General features: G+C 44.2%; 1 protein-coding gene across 1 annotated transcript in view; it reads left to right on the forward strand.

The window, feature by feature from the left end:
• CFAP300 (cilia and flagella associated protein 300) overlaps positions 1-16,183 on the forward strand; it is a 96,662-nt gene extending 80,479 nt beyond the window's left edge. Inside the window, exons 6-7 of the mRNA XM_040340195.1 lie at positions 12,844-12,910; positions 15,812-16,183. Of these exons, the coding sequence (XP_040196129.1) occupies positions 12,844-12,910; positions 15,812-15,937 (193 nt within the window). The 3' untranslated portion in view covers positions 15,938-16,183. The remainder of the gene's footprint in view (positions 1-12,843; positions 12,911-15,811) is intronic.
• The last annotated feature ends 1,412 nt before the right edge of the window (positions 16,184-17,595 follow it).

The raw sequence follows: 17,595 nt of genomic DNA on the forward strand, positions 1-17,595 counted from the left end.
ACCATGGAATACAGTGAAGACAGTAATCATCAAGTGGAGAAAACATAGCACAACAGTGACATTACCAAGAACTGGGCCTCCCTCCAAAATTGATGAAAAGACAAGAAGAAAACTGGTCAGGGAGGCTGCCAAGAGGCCTACAGCAACATTAAAGAAGCTGCAGGAATATCTGGCAAGTACTGGCTGTGTGGTACATGTGACAACAATCTCCCGTATTCTTCATGTCTGGGCTATGGGGTAGAGTGGTAAGATGGAAGCCTTTTCTTATAAAGAAAAACATCCAAGCCCGGCAACATTTTTCAAAGTCACATCTGAAGTCTCCCAAAAGCATGTGGGAAAATGTGTTATGGTCTGATGAAACCAAGATTTAACTTTATGGCCATAATTCCAAAAGATTTTTTTGGTGAAAAAACAACACTGCACATCACCAAAGGAACACCATACCCACAGTGAAGCATGGTGGTGGCAGCATCATGCTTTGGGGCTGTTTTTCTTCAACTGGGATAGGGACCTTAGTCAAGGTAGTGGGAATTATGAACGGTTCCAAATACCAGTCAATATTGGCACAAAACCTTTAGGCTTCTGATAGAAAGCTGAACATGAAGAGAAACGTCCTCTTTCAGCAAGACAACGACCCAAAGCATACATCCAAATCAACAAAGGAATGGCTTAACCAGAAGAAGATTCAAGTATTGGAATGGCTCAGCTAGAGCCCAGACCCGAATCCCATTGAAAATCTGTGGGGCGATCTTTAGAGGGAGATGCCCTCGCAATCTGATTTGGACTGTTTTGGGCAAATATTGCCAAGATGTACCATGCTGATAGACTCCTACCTAAAAAGACTGAGTGCTGTAATAAATTCAAAAGGTGCTTCAACAAAGTATTAGTGTAAGGCCGGGTACACACGGACAAACATGTATGGTGAAAGCGGTCCGTCGGACCGTTTCCACCATACATGTCTGCCAGAGGGCTTCTGTACGATGGTTGTACACACCATCGTACAGAAGTCCGCGCGTAAACAATACGCGGGGCGTGTCCGCGGTGTCGCCGCGTCGATGACGCGGTGTCGCCGCGACAATGACGCGGCGACGTGGGCGGCCCGCCTTTAAAATGCTTCCACGCATGCGTCGAAGTCATTCGACGCATGCGAGGGACGGCGGGCGCCTGGACATGTACGGTAGGTCTGTACTGACGACCGTACATGTCCGAGCGGGCTGAATTCCAGCGGGCTGTTTTAAAACAAGTCCAGGAATATTTGCCCGCTGGGAAAAGGCCCGGCGGGCAAATGTTTGCTGGAATTCAGCCCGCTCGCGCCCACACACGAGCAAACATGTCTGCTGAAACTGGCCTGCGGGCCAGTTTCAGCAGACATGTTTGCTCGTGAGTATGGGGCCTAAGGGTGTGCACACTTATGCAACCATATTACCGGTATCTTATTTTTTTATCTCAACTTCCCTCCACCTAAATGATTTCAGTTTGTTGTTCAACTGAGTTGTACAGTTTATAGGTCACATTAAAGGTGGAAAAAGTTCTAAAATTATTTATCTTTGTCTCATTTTTTTACATCACAGAAACCTGACATTTTAACAGGGGTGTGTAGACTTTTTGGCCCAGATTCTCAAAGGGCTTACGACGGCGCAACACCATGTACACCGTCGTAAGTCCTAATCTGGGCCGTCGTATCTATGCGACTGATTCTTAGAATCAGTTACGCATAGATATCCATTAGATCCGACAGGCGTAAGGCTCTTACGCCGTCGGATCTTAAATGCAATTTTATTTTGTCCGCTAGGTGTCGCCTCCATTGTTTTCCCCGTCGAGTATACAAATTAGCTAGATACGCGAATTCCCGGAATGTACGCGCGGCCAACGCAGTAAAGTTACGATGTTTACGTTAGGCTTTTCCCGGCGTAAAGTTGCCCCTCGGTATATGAGGCGCAACCAATGTTAAGTATGGCCGTCGTTCCCGCGTCGAAATTTATAAATTTACGTTGTTTGCGTAAGTCGTTCGTGAATGGGGCTGGAAGCCATTTACGTTCACGTCGAAACCAATGACGTCCTTGCAACGTCATTTGGAGCAATGCACCCTGGGATATTTTACGGACGGCGCATGCGCAGTACTTTCGGCGCGGGAACGCGCTTAATTTAAATGCTACACGCCCCCTACCTGCCTAATTTGAATTAGGCGGGCTTGCGCCGGGTGATTTACGCTACGCCGCCGCAACTTTACAGGCAAGTTCTTTGTGAATAAAGCACTTGCCTGAAAAACTTGCGGCGGCGTAACGTAAACGAGATACGTTACTCCCGCCCTAAGTTACGCCATTCTACGAGAATCTGGGCCACTATATCCACTGTATTGAATATTGGAATAATAATAATACAAATGCAGTCATACGCGTTAGTGCTTAGTAAAACTCTATTATTACAAATGGATTCTGAACTCCATCAGATTGTCCTCCGCTTATGCATTTTGAGTCAGAGGCACTCATCTCAGCATAGGGAATATAGTAGGTCCAATGAGAGACAACCGATATTGCAATATAATCAAAAGCAGAAAGGAGTATTACAATGTGATACAGATTAGAAATAATTTAGTAGTTATAATGTACTTCAAATGTCTTTTGGTTTTGGATTTCAAAATCGTAATTCCTAAAAATGATTTAAAAAAAAAAATCTCATCTTATGCTTGTCTGTTCCATTTTTTAAATTCACTGGAATTCAAGTAAAATTGGCCCTTTGACTTTGTGTACTATTACAAAGTCTATGGTCAAATATTTTGTACCCCATTTCTTGCAGCTGTAGCTTTTGTAGGAAAACTTATTTTTGCTTTGCCTGAAGTATTATGAATTTCAAAGACATTAGTAAATGGTTTTTCTTTATTGGTGGTGCTTGCCAGTACTTCAACAATAGAAGTTGCCAAAAGACTGGTTTATGACATTCCAGGTAATAAAATAATGCTTTATAAAATACAGCACTATTTAAAATAGGAACACTAGAAGCTTTTTTTAATAAATAGCATTTATACTTAAAAGATGCCTTTAAAGGTAATCTTCAAAGTTGCAAAGAGCCATTCATAGCTCATCTCGGGGCAAAACAAATAAAACCGCCCACCCCAGCTAAATACCTTCAAAGCGTACCCAAAACAATAGTGCCACAGTTCAGTCAGGCCTGCCATAGACACCCAGGAACTGAGATCCACAAGGCCGGCCTAGCAGCATTGAAGGCGTCCAGGACCAGCATTATAATCCCCTATGAGAAGCATCGGGAGATGAAGGTAAGGGGCCAGCGTCACCAACAAATCATACAACAATTTTGCCTGGAACGGAGGAGGCAAGTATACATTAACCAATAGGAGTTTATGAACGGATACCTCCAAGAGGACAGCCACATATCGACCCCCCCCCCCCCCCCCCCGGGTCTGTGAACACCTGATGAATAGTACATGAAATTGCTTTACTGATTAATATAGCAACCCTTCTGGCATACGTAGAGTAAGTGGAGTGAACCGCCCTTTGTAGCCAGTGCTTGCGCAGGGATAACATTTTACTGCCCTCCAGGTGAGTCTCCTGGAGGAGGACGATATGTGGTTTAACTTTCTTGAATTTATTGTTCAGACCCCTGACATTCCAAGACAAGATTGTAATTCTACTATCCATTGCATTGCTTAAAAATGAACGACCTCCATAGCAAAACAATTAGATGAGAAAAGGCAGGTGAAATTACCTCATAGGAGGACAAATATACATTAGAGTTTGAAGGTGCATTAGCAATAAAGGTCCCGTGGCGTTGGTCAAACAACACCCCCCCCCCCCCCCGCTGTTATACCAGAAACAAAAAGAAAAACTGTCTGGTATGCAGTTTGATCCCTGTAACAAACAAACCTGAAGGAGTTCCACCTTACGTGTCGGCAGTTTGGCATTGTAAGTTGATGAAAATTCCATGTCTATCACAGAAAGCTCCATTGGCTGTCCATGCCAGGTATATTGCAGCCAACCCCCCGCAATAACAACGTAGGGTCGACTGGAGCGGCGGGGAACCGCAACAAATAACAGGATTAAACATAGTGCATTATACACTAGGGGTGCAACGGATCAAAAAACTCACGGTTCGGATCGTTCCTCGGATCAGGAGTCACGGATCGGATCGGCAAAAAAAAAGACACCCCCCCTCCTCTTAGTACAGAGACCCCCCTCCTCTTAGTACAGAGACCCCCCTCCTCTTAGTACAGAGACCCCCCCCCTCCTCTCAGTACAGAGACCCCCCCCCCTCCTCTCAGTACAGAGACCCCCCCTCCTCTCAGTACAGAGACCCCCCCTCCTCTCAGTACAGAGACCCCCCCTCCTCTCAGTACAGTGACTCCCCCTCCTCTCAGTACAGTGACCCCCCTTCTCAGTACAGTGCAGTGACCCACTTCTGAGTACAGTGACCCCCTTCTGATTACAGTGACCCCCTTCTCCGTACAGTGACCCCCTTCTCTGTACAGTGACCCCCTTCTCTGTACAGTGACCCCCTTCTCCGTACAGTGACCCCCTTCTCCGTACAGTGCAGTGACCGGCTTCTGAGTACAGTGACCCCCTTCTCCGAACAGTGACCCCCTTCTCCGTACAGTGACCCCCTTCTCCGTACAGTGACCCCCTTCTCCGTACAGTGACCCCCTTCTCCGTGCAGTGACCCCCTTTCCGTGCAGTGACCCCCTTCTCGGTACAGTGACCCCCTTCTCCGTACAGTGCAGTGACCCGCTTCTGAGTACAGTGACCCCCTTCTCCGAACAGTGACCCCCTTCTCCGTGAAGTGACCCCCTTCTCCGTACAGTGACCCCCTTCTCCGAACAGTGACCCCCTTCTCCGTACAGTGACCCCCTTCTCCGTACAGTGACCCCCTTCTCCGTACAGTGACCCCCTTCTCCGTACAGCGACCCCCTTCTGAGTTACAGTGCAGTGACCCCCTTCTGAGTTACAGTGCAGTGACCCCCTTCTGAGTTACAGTGCAGTGACCTCCTTCTGAGTTACAGTGCAGTGACCCCCTTCTGAGTTACAGTGCAGTGACCCCCTTCTGAGTTACAGTGCAGTGACCCCCTTCTGAGTTACAGTGCAGTGACCCCCTTCTGAGTTACAGTGCAGTGACCACCACCCCCCCCCCCCATCAAGTACCGACAGTGTCTCGAGCGACGTGTCCCACGAGTGCGGGCTCCTCCTCTGTGGGTGTAAACAGAGGAGGGCCTCCGCCAGGTGTACCAAGATGGCCGCGGCTCCGGAGCTAGGCCGAAGCCGCTGCCTTTCCTAATGTTACGGCGGCGGCTCCGGAGCTAGGCCGAAGCCGCGGCCTTTCCTAGCGTTATGGTCGCGGCTCCGGAGGTAGGCCGAAGCCGCGGCCATAACATTAGGAAAGGCTGCGGCTTCGGCCTAGCTCCGGAGCCGTGGCAATCCGCGGATCACAGCGTGTTCCGATCCGAAGGGGGTGACCCGTTCGGATCACGGATCAACTGTGATCCGTTGCACCCCTATTATACACTGCAGCACACAGAGTCCCAGTCACAGTACTTGCGTAAGGTTGCACCCACAACGGAGTATGCATTGGTGGCACAGTAAACACAAAAATCGTAAGGTGCACAGGAGCCAAAACATTGGCCACAGCATAAAATAAAAAATGGTACCAAAAAAAGAGATATTCATCCAAACAAAGTTCCTGAATGCAAACAAAAACAGTAAAAACAGCAGATCAAGATGGAGCAAGAACCTCAGAAGGAGTAGGCCAGCATGGGGTCCGATCCAACCATTCACAGGCATCTTGCGGATTTTCAAAGAACTTCACCGAACCCTTGTACTGCACACGGAGACAACTGGGATACAACATGCTATATTTCAATTCCTTCTCTCTAAGCCGTCGTTTCACATCAGTGAAGGAGCGACGCCTCTTCTGTGTCTCCACCGAGAAATCAGGAAAGAGCATCACGTGGGCATTTTCAAACTTCAGCTCCTTGTGTTTCCTCGCTTCTGCCAACAGCATGTCACGGTCCCTATAGTTGAGAAACCGGACCAAGAATGGACGTGGCGGGGCGTCTGATGGTCAGGCCGCAGTGGGCACTCTATGTGCTCTCTCAACAACATACGTGGGGTGGAGATCACCCAAGGCCAGCAATGACTTAAAAAACTGCTCAGCAAAAGTAGTAGCGGCCACGCCCTCCACCCCGTCTGGCAATCCTACCACTCTTATGTTGTTCCTTCGCTGGCGGTCCTCTGCGTCATCCACTCTGTGTTGCAGGGCCCGGACCATATCCTGTAGCTCAGCCAGTTGAGAGCTCTGGGTATGTGATGCATCCTCCACCTCCGAGATACGATCCTCAGCGGTAGTTAGCCTGCCTCTAATTTTGTCCAGATCGTGCCGGATGAGATTGCACTCTGATGCCAGACAGTCAATGTGACTCATGAGCTGAGACGTAGAAGTCGCTATTGCCTCCAGAATCTGACCTGTTATGGCTGCCGTATCCACTTCTATCTCCTGTGGCAGGGGCGATGAGGCCTCAGGTATCAGCGGTGCAGCACTCGCCTGTTGCGCCATATTCACCGGGAGAGATTTGGCGCGCTGAATAGAGGAGCTGGGAACCAAGATGGCGTGGGCGGAGGTAACCGCCATGCTGCTCTGAGAGCGAAGCTGCTGCTGGTCCTACGGCGGTTTTGCACACTGCTCCTTTTGCTTCTTAGAAGCCGAGGATGCCATCGCTGTGTTCCCCAGCAGTTCTCCCAGCCCATGCACGCAACCACAAGGAGTGCAGAGCGGTCAGTCAGCTGCAAACAGGATGATTTAACAGAGGATAGACACGTCCTGCCGCGATCACATCCGGCCACGCCCAATCCTTTTTAAAAAATTTTACCAAAATATAAAAACCGCAGAGGTGATCAAATACCACCAAGAGAAAGCTCGATTTGTGGGAAAAAAAATATAAAAATGTCATTTGGGTACAGTGTTGCATGACTGCGCAATTGTCATTCAAAGTGCGACAGCGCTAAAAGCTAAAAATTGGTCTGGGCAGGAGGGGGGTTTAAGTGCCCAGTAAGCAAGTGGTTAAACTAGTCTTGACGTTATTACCCTATGGTAGCTCTCCTTCCTTTTACGTTGGTCCAAGCGCATTACGGAGCTTGTGCTGCAGCCAAGGAGTTTATGATACGCTGGAGAAGTGTCCTGGGGGTCTGGTCAGTGTTCTGTTATCGCTACCCTGCATGCAAGTTAAAGGCCGTGACTGGGTTACTGGTAAGCAACCATTTGTTTTTCGGTGGTGGTCACTCCTTCTGCATCAAGCACTGTGGTGTCACTATATAAGGAATATAGACTATTGTGTTACCTATGGTCGTTTTGACACATTGATTTTCACTGGTGTATGATACACAGCAAATTTTTATGTCATACAGACTGTTGTGTACCAACATTTAATATCATCCTAAGGACTGATGTGACTTTTTAATTTATTGGCGTAGCTTTTTCACTTTTAACTATCTGCTCACTTTGCATCATTTGTCTTATAGATTTATCCATTTCACACTTGCTCCTGATGAGTGGACATCTCCACGAAACCTGTAGAGCCCCAGCCTTATGCTACATCTTTGCAATCATGTGATTTTGAGATTTAATTATATGAATTTTACAGTTGATTATTTTCACCATTAACAAAATCATGTTTATATCTATGTATTTATTACCATTATATGGTGAATTATGTTGTCAATTTGTATATTAAACTGCTAAGGTGCTACTATTGATTATCATGTTATATTTCTTACCAGTTCATGTTTACTTGTTTGGAAGTAACAAACATGTGATTGCATACCTTATCTTAGCCGTGCTTCATACAAAGTCCCAACCAATCCCCCTCTTTTATCATTTACAAATGGTTGACTTTAGTTTGATAAGCTGTAGAGGTGTTTAAATCGTTGCCTGCAAACATTTTTAGCATCGTAGCTCATCACCATTTCACAGGTGCATGCAATTTTGAGGCTTGACATATTTTCAAAATCATAAATTAGGGATAATATTGTGTTTGCATGTACTAAAATGAAGTTTGTCGTAGATATACCGTAGGTTTGATAAATAGTTGTGCAAATATAATGAGACATGAAAATGTGCAACTGCAATCTTTTTATTCTACAGGTTCTGTGCTTTCTCAAAATATATAATTGGGGGGGGGGGGGGGGTTTATAAGTATTCTTTCGACCAAAAGTGAGCATTTTAAGTAAAATATGAAAAATTTGTAAGGCAACAAAATGGATAAAGCCCAACTCTAGCTAAAAAAAAGTGTTGGTGACAAGTTTTAACAAATTCACAGGGAAAGGAAGTAATGCTAAAATCTCTCCTTTTTTCGTTTTGGAATGAGATAAAAGTAAGAACATATCCCAAGTTTTTACTCCTTCAGGAATATCTCTTCCTAAGCTGGCTTTACACGGCTTTGATTCTTAATGAATCTGGAAAATTTTGAGCAATGAGTGGCCCTATCGTCCCCATCCTGCTTCACAAACTTTGATTGAAAAATTGTCTGCCAAACAGTGACTGCATCATTTGGGATGCTTCCTTATTCCAGAGCCTCCAGCAAGGAGCACAATGAGCAGCACAGTGGTGACATCACCAAGTCCTATTTCTAATTTCCCGAGACTTAAGCCTCGTACACACGCTCGGTTTTCTCGGCAAGAACCAGCAAGAAAACTGCTGGCAGAGCTTTCTTGCCGAGTAAATCGAGCGTGTGTACGAGGCTTTGAGGTTTCTCGTCAAGAAAACTGCCCAGAATCTAGACGAGAAAAATGGAGAACCTGCTCTCTATTTTCTCATACTGATACTCGGCAGTGTTTTCCTGCTGAGTCGATATGCTTACCTGTCGCCGTGGAAAGCCACGCATGCTCGAAATGACTTTAACGCATTCACGGTAGCTTCAATGGCATAGATAGGGTGTAGCAAGATGGCGGCGACAGCATCGAATGTAACGAGCGTATGCTCATCGTAGTCGATGACGTCACCACGTTCATGCCATTCAAAAGAACGGCGGTTCTTTTGAATGGATTGTGTGTACACTCAGCCGGCAAGAGAATCTTGCCAAGAATCTCGTCAGGAAAAACAACGTTTTTTTTCCTGACGAGTTTCTGGGCCGTGTGTACAGGGCTTAAGAGACAACATTTCCTTTGATCTCACACTGCAGATATTCAGCTATAAGTCTGTAGACAAAGAAGTGTATATACACCATCTCTTACCAGAGAGAGTGCACTGATATTTTTTAGAAGGTATTCAAAAAACATTTTCTCCAAAATTTTAGAAGGAACTTTTTGAGTTCAGGTGCACTCTAACTTGACTGAAGCAAGAAAATAGAATGCAGCTCTAAAAACATTTTGGGAAAAAGAACTCTATTTATAGAGAACACTTCTTCATCAATGAGAGGAACAGTCTAAGAGAGAAGTGAAGGTCTGGAACTGATAGGGAGACTTGAGAGATAATGAGACACTTGCACTCTGTTCATCACTCACTGGAAGATATTTGTGTTCTGGTGGCTTAGGTTAGACTTCTCACACTTTTACAGATTGGGAATTCTGTCTGCAGTGTTTCCCAGAACTAAAAAAAAATGATCACACAATCTGTAGAAGCCTAGTCTGACATCACACCGCTCAGTATGATTTATAGCAGATCACACATCTACCTTGGGCGTTATGATACACACACACATTCTTCTTCAATAGCCTCCAGGGTAACTACTAAGGTAACTCTTACAATGTAACTAGTCTCTCCAGTAGCTCATACCAGAATGGAAAGTTTTTAGCTGGGGACTTGCCAGGGGAGGATGCCATTTTTTTTATCACGCATTATCCTGGAGGGGGGGTTGATTACCCTCATTACCCTTATTTTTTATAATAGGATGCCAAAAGGAATAATGTTATTGTTTCACAGCTATGGTACACTATGGAACTGTCGTATTTGCAGCTTACTGGTGCCAAAGTGAAAATTGTGTATATACTTGACCACAGGAAATCTGAAGCCTATCTTTTGAATGGCTCTACTTTTTATTTCAAAATATTATGTTTTAATATAAATGTTTAATTGCCCAATTGAACCCTAAACAAAAAGCAAAACATATTATATATGAGCAAAGGGTGTGCATGGTGTGTAAATTGCTCCTTGCGCCAGTCCAAGATCCAGGCAGTGGTACAACATGCCTGTCACAACTGGAACACTCCATTCTTAAATTGTGTTCCCATTCAGGAAAGCTTGCAATTTGCAATCAGGGCACAGACTGGGGGTATTTATTTTGCAATATGCAATAGCATACAGTGTAACAACAAAACCTTGAGGACAGACAGTGTGCACATCTAGGACTAGTTTACATTTCATAATGAAAATCTTCCAGTGCAGTATAGACAGTGTTAATTATGGTGAACATAACTCTTCAGCCCCCTCCTTTAAAATGTAATCGAAGTGGAAAATGAGGTAGGATATGGTATGTGAATGGGAACATGTAACAAATATAAAGTAAGTGCTTTCTCAAATTGGCTGCAAACGTGGAACGTAAAACGTAAAAACAATAAAAAATAAATAAAAGTCCCCAAATCTATTTAGTAGTTTGTAGACGAGATACGTTTTGCGCAAATCAATCAATATACTGTACGCCTATTGCGCTATTTTGTTTTGCCAAAAATATGTAGAAGAATATATATCGGCCTAAACTGATGAATACATTTTTGTTTTTTTATATATATTTTTTTGGATATGTATTATAGTAAAAATGTTAACAAAAAGTGTGAAAAAGAGGACGTCAATTTTGTTTGGGTACAACGTCACGCGACTGCACGATTGTCAGTTAAAGCAACGCAGTGCCATATCGTAAAAAAGGGCCTGGTCATCCGTGGCTGAAGTGGTTAATATAAGAACGTGATAGATAAGTAACAGCCTATCTGCACTGTACATGGTTGCCTTTACTTATAAAGTACCTAACCGGGGCTCAGAATTATCTACATTCATAAGAATGATGAACAGCATACATACAGTGTGGATCGAAAGTTTGGGCACCCCAGGTAAAAATTTGTATTAATGTGCATAACGAAGCCAAGGAAAGATAGAAAATCTCCAAAAGGCATACATTTACAGATTAGACATTCTTATAATATGTCAAAAAAAGTTAGATTTTATTTCCATCATTTACACTTTCAAAATTACAGAAAACAAAAAAATGGCGTCTGCAAAAGTTTGGGCACCCTGCAGAGTTAATATCTTGTACTGCCCCCTTTGGCAAGTATCACAGCTTGTAAACGCTTTTTGTAGCCAGCCAAGAGTCTTTCAATTCTTGTTTGAGGTATCTTTGCCCATTCTTCCTTACAAAAGTCTTCCAGTTCTTTGAGATTTCTGGGCTGTCTGTCACGCACTGCTCTTTTAAGGTCTATCCATAGATTTTCAATTATGTTGAGGTCAGGAGATTGTGAAGGCCATAGCAAAACCTTCAGTTTATGCCTCTTGATGTAATCCCCCGTGGATTTTGAGGTGTGTTTAGGATCATTATCCATTTGTAGAAGCCATCCTCTCTTTAACTTCAGCTTTTTCACAGATGGCATCAAGTTACCATCCAAAATTTGCTGAAATGTTATTGAATCCCTTTTTCCTGCTACTCGTGAAATGTTCCCTGTGCCACTGGCTGCAATACAACCCCAAAGCATGATTGATCCACCCCCATGCTTAACAGTTGGACAGAGGTTCTTTTGATTAAATTCTGTGCCCTTTCTTCTCCAAACGTACCTTTGCTCATTCCGGCCAAAAAGTTCTATTTTAACCTCATTGGTCCACATAACTTGTTTCCAAAATGCATCAGGCTTGTCTATATGTTCATTTGCAAAGTTCAAACGCTGATTTTTGTGGTGAGGACGTAGAAGAGGTTTTCCTCCGATGACTCTTCCATGAAGACCATATTTGTACAAGTATCTCTTTATAGTGGATTAGTGTGCCACAACTCCAGTGTCTGCCAGATCTTTCTGGAGGGATCGTGCAGTAAAACGTGGGTTTTGAATTGCTTTTCTCACAATCCTGCGAGCTGTTCTGTCTGATATTTTTCTTGGTCTTCCAGATCTTGCTTTAACTTCCACTGTTCCTGATGACTGCCATTTCTTAATTACATTCCGAACAGAGGATATACTGACATCTGAAAACGCTTTGCTATCTTCTTATAGCCTCCTCCAGCTTTGTGAGCGTCAACTATTTTCAGTTTCAGTTTTCTAGACAACTGCTTAGAAGAACCCATGGTGCTGATTGTTGGGGCAAGGTCAGATGAGTCTGGGCATTTAAAACCTTTGAGATTGACATCACCTGGTCTTCCCAGACGATGATTGAGAACAATCCATGACACTGGCAGGTCTCAGCTTTGCAAAGGGGGCAGTGAAGGCTATAAATTCTGCAGGGTGCCCAAACTTTTGCAGATGCCATTTTTTTGTTTTCTGTAATTTTGAAAGTGTAAATGATGGAAATAAAATCTAACTTTTTTTACATATTATAAGAATGTCTAATCTGTAATTTGATGCCTTTTGGAGATTCTTCCATCTTTCCTTGGCTTCGTTATGCACATTAATACAAATTTTTACCTGGGGTGCCCAAACGTTCGATCCCCACTGTATGTGTACACGCCTGATGTGCGATCACAATCAGTATTACAAAGAAGTCTTCATGTTGCAGCCACAATGTCATTCTAGTATCAGCATCCTTCTTAGCTTCCGAAACCTGCATGCAAATACAATTCATAAAAAACTGTTGCTGTTATTTATTTATATAATAATTTTTTTATTTGCTGATTGCTCTGACCTAATTACATTTTCTTCTCCTGATTTTATTTTTTAGTGTTCAGAAAGATCCTGAGACAAAACAAATAAATATCATATCCTCAGTTTTCAAGGTCTTGGCATATGTAAGTAATTACATTATATAGAGGGCTTCATTTCGGTGTCATTTTAACAACCTGTTAGGTAACTAAACATTTATGTGTATACAGTGTAAAGTAAATGGCCTTAGGTGCCTATTTGTATATTTATAAACTGTCTGTAATGCAACCCAGCCGTATGCCCTCTCACATTATTTCCACCATACAAATGTGTACAGTATATACTGTATGAACATTGCTCCCACTCCTTTGTGATCAAATCAATACATGTGGCATACAGTGTCCAAATATTCACATATGTGAATCTCATTTTCAAGTGCAGTCGCTGTAGATCTGAGGGGGACGTGCAAGGAAAAAAAAAAAAAAAAATGAATTTTAACTTGCACATGATTGGATGATAAAATCAGCAGAGCTTCCCCTCATTTCAGATCTTCTCCTCACATCTACAGTGACTGCACTTCCAAGTGCACTTGTAGTGCAAAGTGGATTTGCCTTTCGTAAATAAGCCACAGAGCCTAAAGACAAAAAACATGGCTATCTCAAAAGTGCTTTGAATGTTTGTGGCTACCACTTTCTTTAACCACTTAAGGACCGCCTAACGACGATATACGTCTGCAGAGCGACCCGGTTGTGACCGCGGGACCCGTGGACCCGATCGCCGCCGGTGTCCCGCGATCGGGTCACAGAGTTGAAGAACGGGGAGAGGTAAGTGTAAACAAACCTTTCCCCTTCTTCCTAGTCATAGGGAACGACGATCAGTGATGTCACACACCAAGCCACACCCCCACACAGTAAGAATAACTCATTAGATCACACTTAACCCCTTAAGCGCCCCCTACAGGTTAACCCCTTCACTGCCAGTGTAATTTTCACAGTAATCAGTGCATGTGTCCACCAGGAGTAATTCCCCTGGGAAAGCTGGAAGAGCTCATTACCTCCTGGTTTGAACATTCTATCTTGTCTGGCTATGGGCTGGAAAGGCAGAAGGTGTCTTAGCCCCATGGGAGTGGTCGTCCTAAGGGTGCTCTTAGTAACACTTGGGTGTGGGAGCCCACTGTGTGAAAAGGCGCATGGTCACCAAATTTTGCTTTCTTTCTGCACCATGCCTCTATGGGCCGGGCCTTCTGGCTAAAGTCCAGGGGAAATTTTTGTCTACCAGGCCTCACTATTGCACGGCCACTTTAAAATTTTCTTATTTGTTTTTCTCCCACGTTTGTCATCTTTTTTGTGTGTTTTCACTGGATGAAGGGTGTGAGTCCTCGGGCTTACTCTGACGTCTGGGGGGAGGATGTGTGGTCCTGAGGTTCCTTCCTCCCCCGCCCTTTCGAGAGAGCTCCCCCGACCTAGTATTCGAGGATGGCTTTGGCTGTCTTAGAAGAACGGGGTCTGCCAGGCTTTCTGGCTAGGCAGACTGTGTAAACCTTTGTCGCCGTCAGGAGCCTCAGGGGTCAGGGTAAAGGTCCTACTCCTTCAGAGGATGGACTAAAGCACACCCTTAAGTGCACTTTTTAGTGTGTGTTTCACATACACGTTTCTTGTTCACTTATGGGGTTTTTTATTCTAGGTTTTGCACCACCGTGGAATTTAAAAAGAAAATAGGAGAACAGATCTAGTAGATTGTGATTAACAACTACTAGCTATACGTGTTCCTAATTGTGTAGCCCGGATTACTTAACACATCAACGCATTTCATGGTGCACAGGTTACATATACAATAAGATAGAAATGGCTTATTTTCAGTATCAATCCATCTGGTGACCTGCATGGGCTTATATATCCTGGCTACTTCTTCTGGTCTCATTACCATTTCTTATTTATCTTGAATGATCCATTGGCATCCTCCACATGTGGTTAGATACTGCACACCATTGTAATTAGGTTGGCCCCTTCCCAGTTTGAGGATATCATTGTCTTGGTGGCAGATGGACCTACAGTTGTATCATATGCCAATGCTCTACTGACTTCTTCAGGATTGCCTGGCTTTATTTTCCATTTACGAGTGTTCATATAAAATAAAAAATTCTGTCATTTGGAGAACATATTTTGTGAAAAAACAGATTTTCAGCATCGCAATCTATTAATCTATGTTTCTCATTTTAAATATCGTCATAAAAATTAACCTTTAAAAGTCATCTCATATGTGTAGCATACAAGGAATGCTGGTCAATGTAGCTTTGACTGACCATGAGTTACTGTATTTATTGGCGTATAACACTCACTTTTTCACCCTGGAAAATCGGTGGCAAATAGTGTGTGCGTGTTATACGCCGATACTGCAATTTGGGCTGCCTCGGAGAGAACAGGGAGGGGGGCGGGACGAGCGCCATCAGATTACATACAGCAAGAACCTCCTGTTTACTCTGCAGCCTCTGTAATAGGAAGCCCCGTCTCCTGGGCTGGCATTGGACCAATGTTCTGTCTATCATAGAATCCGGTCCAGGAGGGGGGGGGGGGGGGTTTGTATTAATTAGGCCGCAGAGTAAACAGGAGATTCTCGCTGTATGTAATCTGACGTCGCTCATCTCGAGTCAGCAGTAATCTGAGGTGAGATGGGCATTGCTCAGGCTGCATTCATTGCAATAGTGAGGCTTCAGGTGGGCATTGATCAAGCCGCAATGATGGGCAATTATGAGGCTACAGATGGGCATTGATTAAGCTGCAATGATGGGCACTGACCCTTATTTTGCTTCGAAGTTCTTTATTTAAAATAAAAAAATAAAATCCTGAAACTTTCCTATTAAAATGAAGGTGCGTGTTATACGCATGTGCGTGTTATATGCTGATAAATACAGTATATCTATGTCTAACCTATAAATTGTGGATTTTTTATTTTGTATTTTATAGTTATTGCAATATTTGTGTAAACTGATTTGCTCTATATTTCTTTAATTATCCCACTGATATGAATGTGTTATCTGTACACCACAGGATGAAAATGGGATGTGCTATCCATCTACCAAGCCTCACGAGCAGACATTTGCCTATCTAATTGTGGATCCACTAAAGCGTCATGTTTCTGTGCTCTACCATAGTTATGGTGGCGGAATCTTCTGAAGCCAAAAGCTAGAAGAGACTTGGTGCTGTGTCTGGAGTGTGTAACTACCTGTACCATAATATACTGCAGTCCGGAACACTTCTGCTTTTGGCATGTTTTCCTGGTTATTACTACAAATGTATTTTGTGACTGTACTCAGCATTTCCCATCTAACGTTTAGATTATATAAATGGAGTCCAGTTGTAGCTACGATGCCTTGCTGACTTCTTTTTATGCACAGAATAATACAGTGGATTGTAAAGGTATTTATTAAATCGTTGTATTTTTGTTTTCTAAAATAAGTGTCAGTTATTTTCTAAAATAAATTTCATTTTCTAAAATAAGTGTTGGATATTTTATTTTAAGAAACTGAATGTTTTTGAAACATGGCTTTGGCTTGTCAGGAAGGTTATTATCAATTGTCCCCATTGTGCCCACATCAATTGTAGCCACTGTTCCCACATCAATTGTCGTCAACTGTGCCCTGTACAATGCTGCTAGTCAGATTGCCCCCCCCCCCCCCCCCCCGCCCGGCACTTACCTTTCTGGGGTTAGCCATCCTCCTTCCACGGTCCCTCGATGTTTTCTGCCGCCCTAGCCAATCAGGTTACCGATAACCAGAATTGGTGAACCTGATTGGCTGAGACGGTCGTCAGTCTTATCCAAGGGACGCAGCCCCCGTACGTTTCGAGGATAAGACATCCGGGAGCCGAGGGGCTGTACTCGGAAAGCCTATCAGAGCCGCTGGCTCTGATAGGCACTTCCGCACAGCCAACCAGCTGCCGTTATTCAGTTAGCCAGCGCCCTATGTCCGGCCATCTGAATAGACCAGCGGCAGCTGGCCACAATAACATCCATGCAATGCATGAATGTATGTTATTTGCGCGGCGCTGCAGAACGACATTTTAAAAGCCTTAAAGGGCCCGTTTTTCTTTCTTATGACTACAGGAGGGGGGGGGGGGGCGGCTGCTTGTGTTTAGAAAATAAATTTAATGATGTCCGTCAAAAAATTTGATGAAGTGACCTATGCTTACTGCGCATGCGTTCCACACCGGCCCGCGGACCACAACAGATTGTTGGGGAGTTCAGGCTGAGAGATGTCATGTATGATCTGAGGACCCTGCGGTGTCGCCAGCTGACTGTTCTGGAGGATCCCACTACCTGCATGACCTTCAACTTCGATGATGAGCGGGAGGCCCAGAAGTTTTGAACGATGGTGAGCAGCTCCCGCAGAGAGTTCCAGGAGGAACTGACGGCGCGGCTGAGCCGATTCATAGAGAGCGGAGACCAGAAGGTGGCCAAGTACAGAGTTCCCACTCGGATTCAGCTAAAACCGACTTCCTTCCCGAAATCCGAGATCTGAAGTCAAGTCTTAAACAAAGGGCCAGTTTACTATCCTTCAGGGGAGATGAATTGTGTCAAAACGAGCATTCGGCCCATATTAGGGCAGGGAGACCGTACTTCCTTTATCCTAACGGAGGAGAGAGATCACTGGCAGGAAGCATGTTTGGATTCCAATACTGTGATGTCCCCCGACGGACCTTATACCTGGCAAAGGTTTGATCTGCAGGCGCTGCTGACCTTGCCACTTCTACGCACCCATGGACTTTCTTTGTCCTTAATATTTTGGTATTGGACTATTCTCGATATCAGGAGCCCTTTTTCAGTCACCATATTT

This window comes from Rana temporaria, chromosome 2, assembly GCF_905171775.1.
Source record: "Rana temporaria chromosome 2, aRanTem1.1, whole genome shotgun sequence".
NCBI lineage: Eukaryota > Metazoa > Chordata > Amphibia > Anura > Ranidae > Rana > Rana temporaria.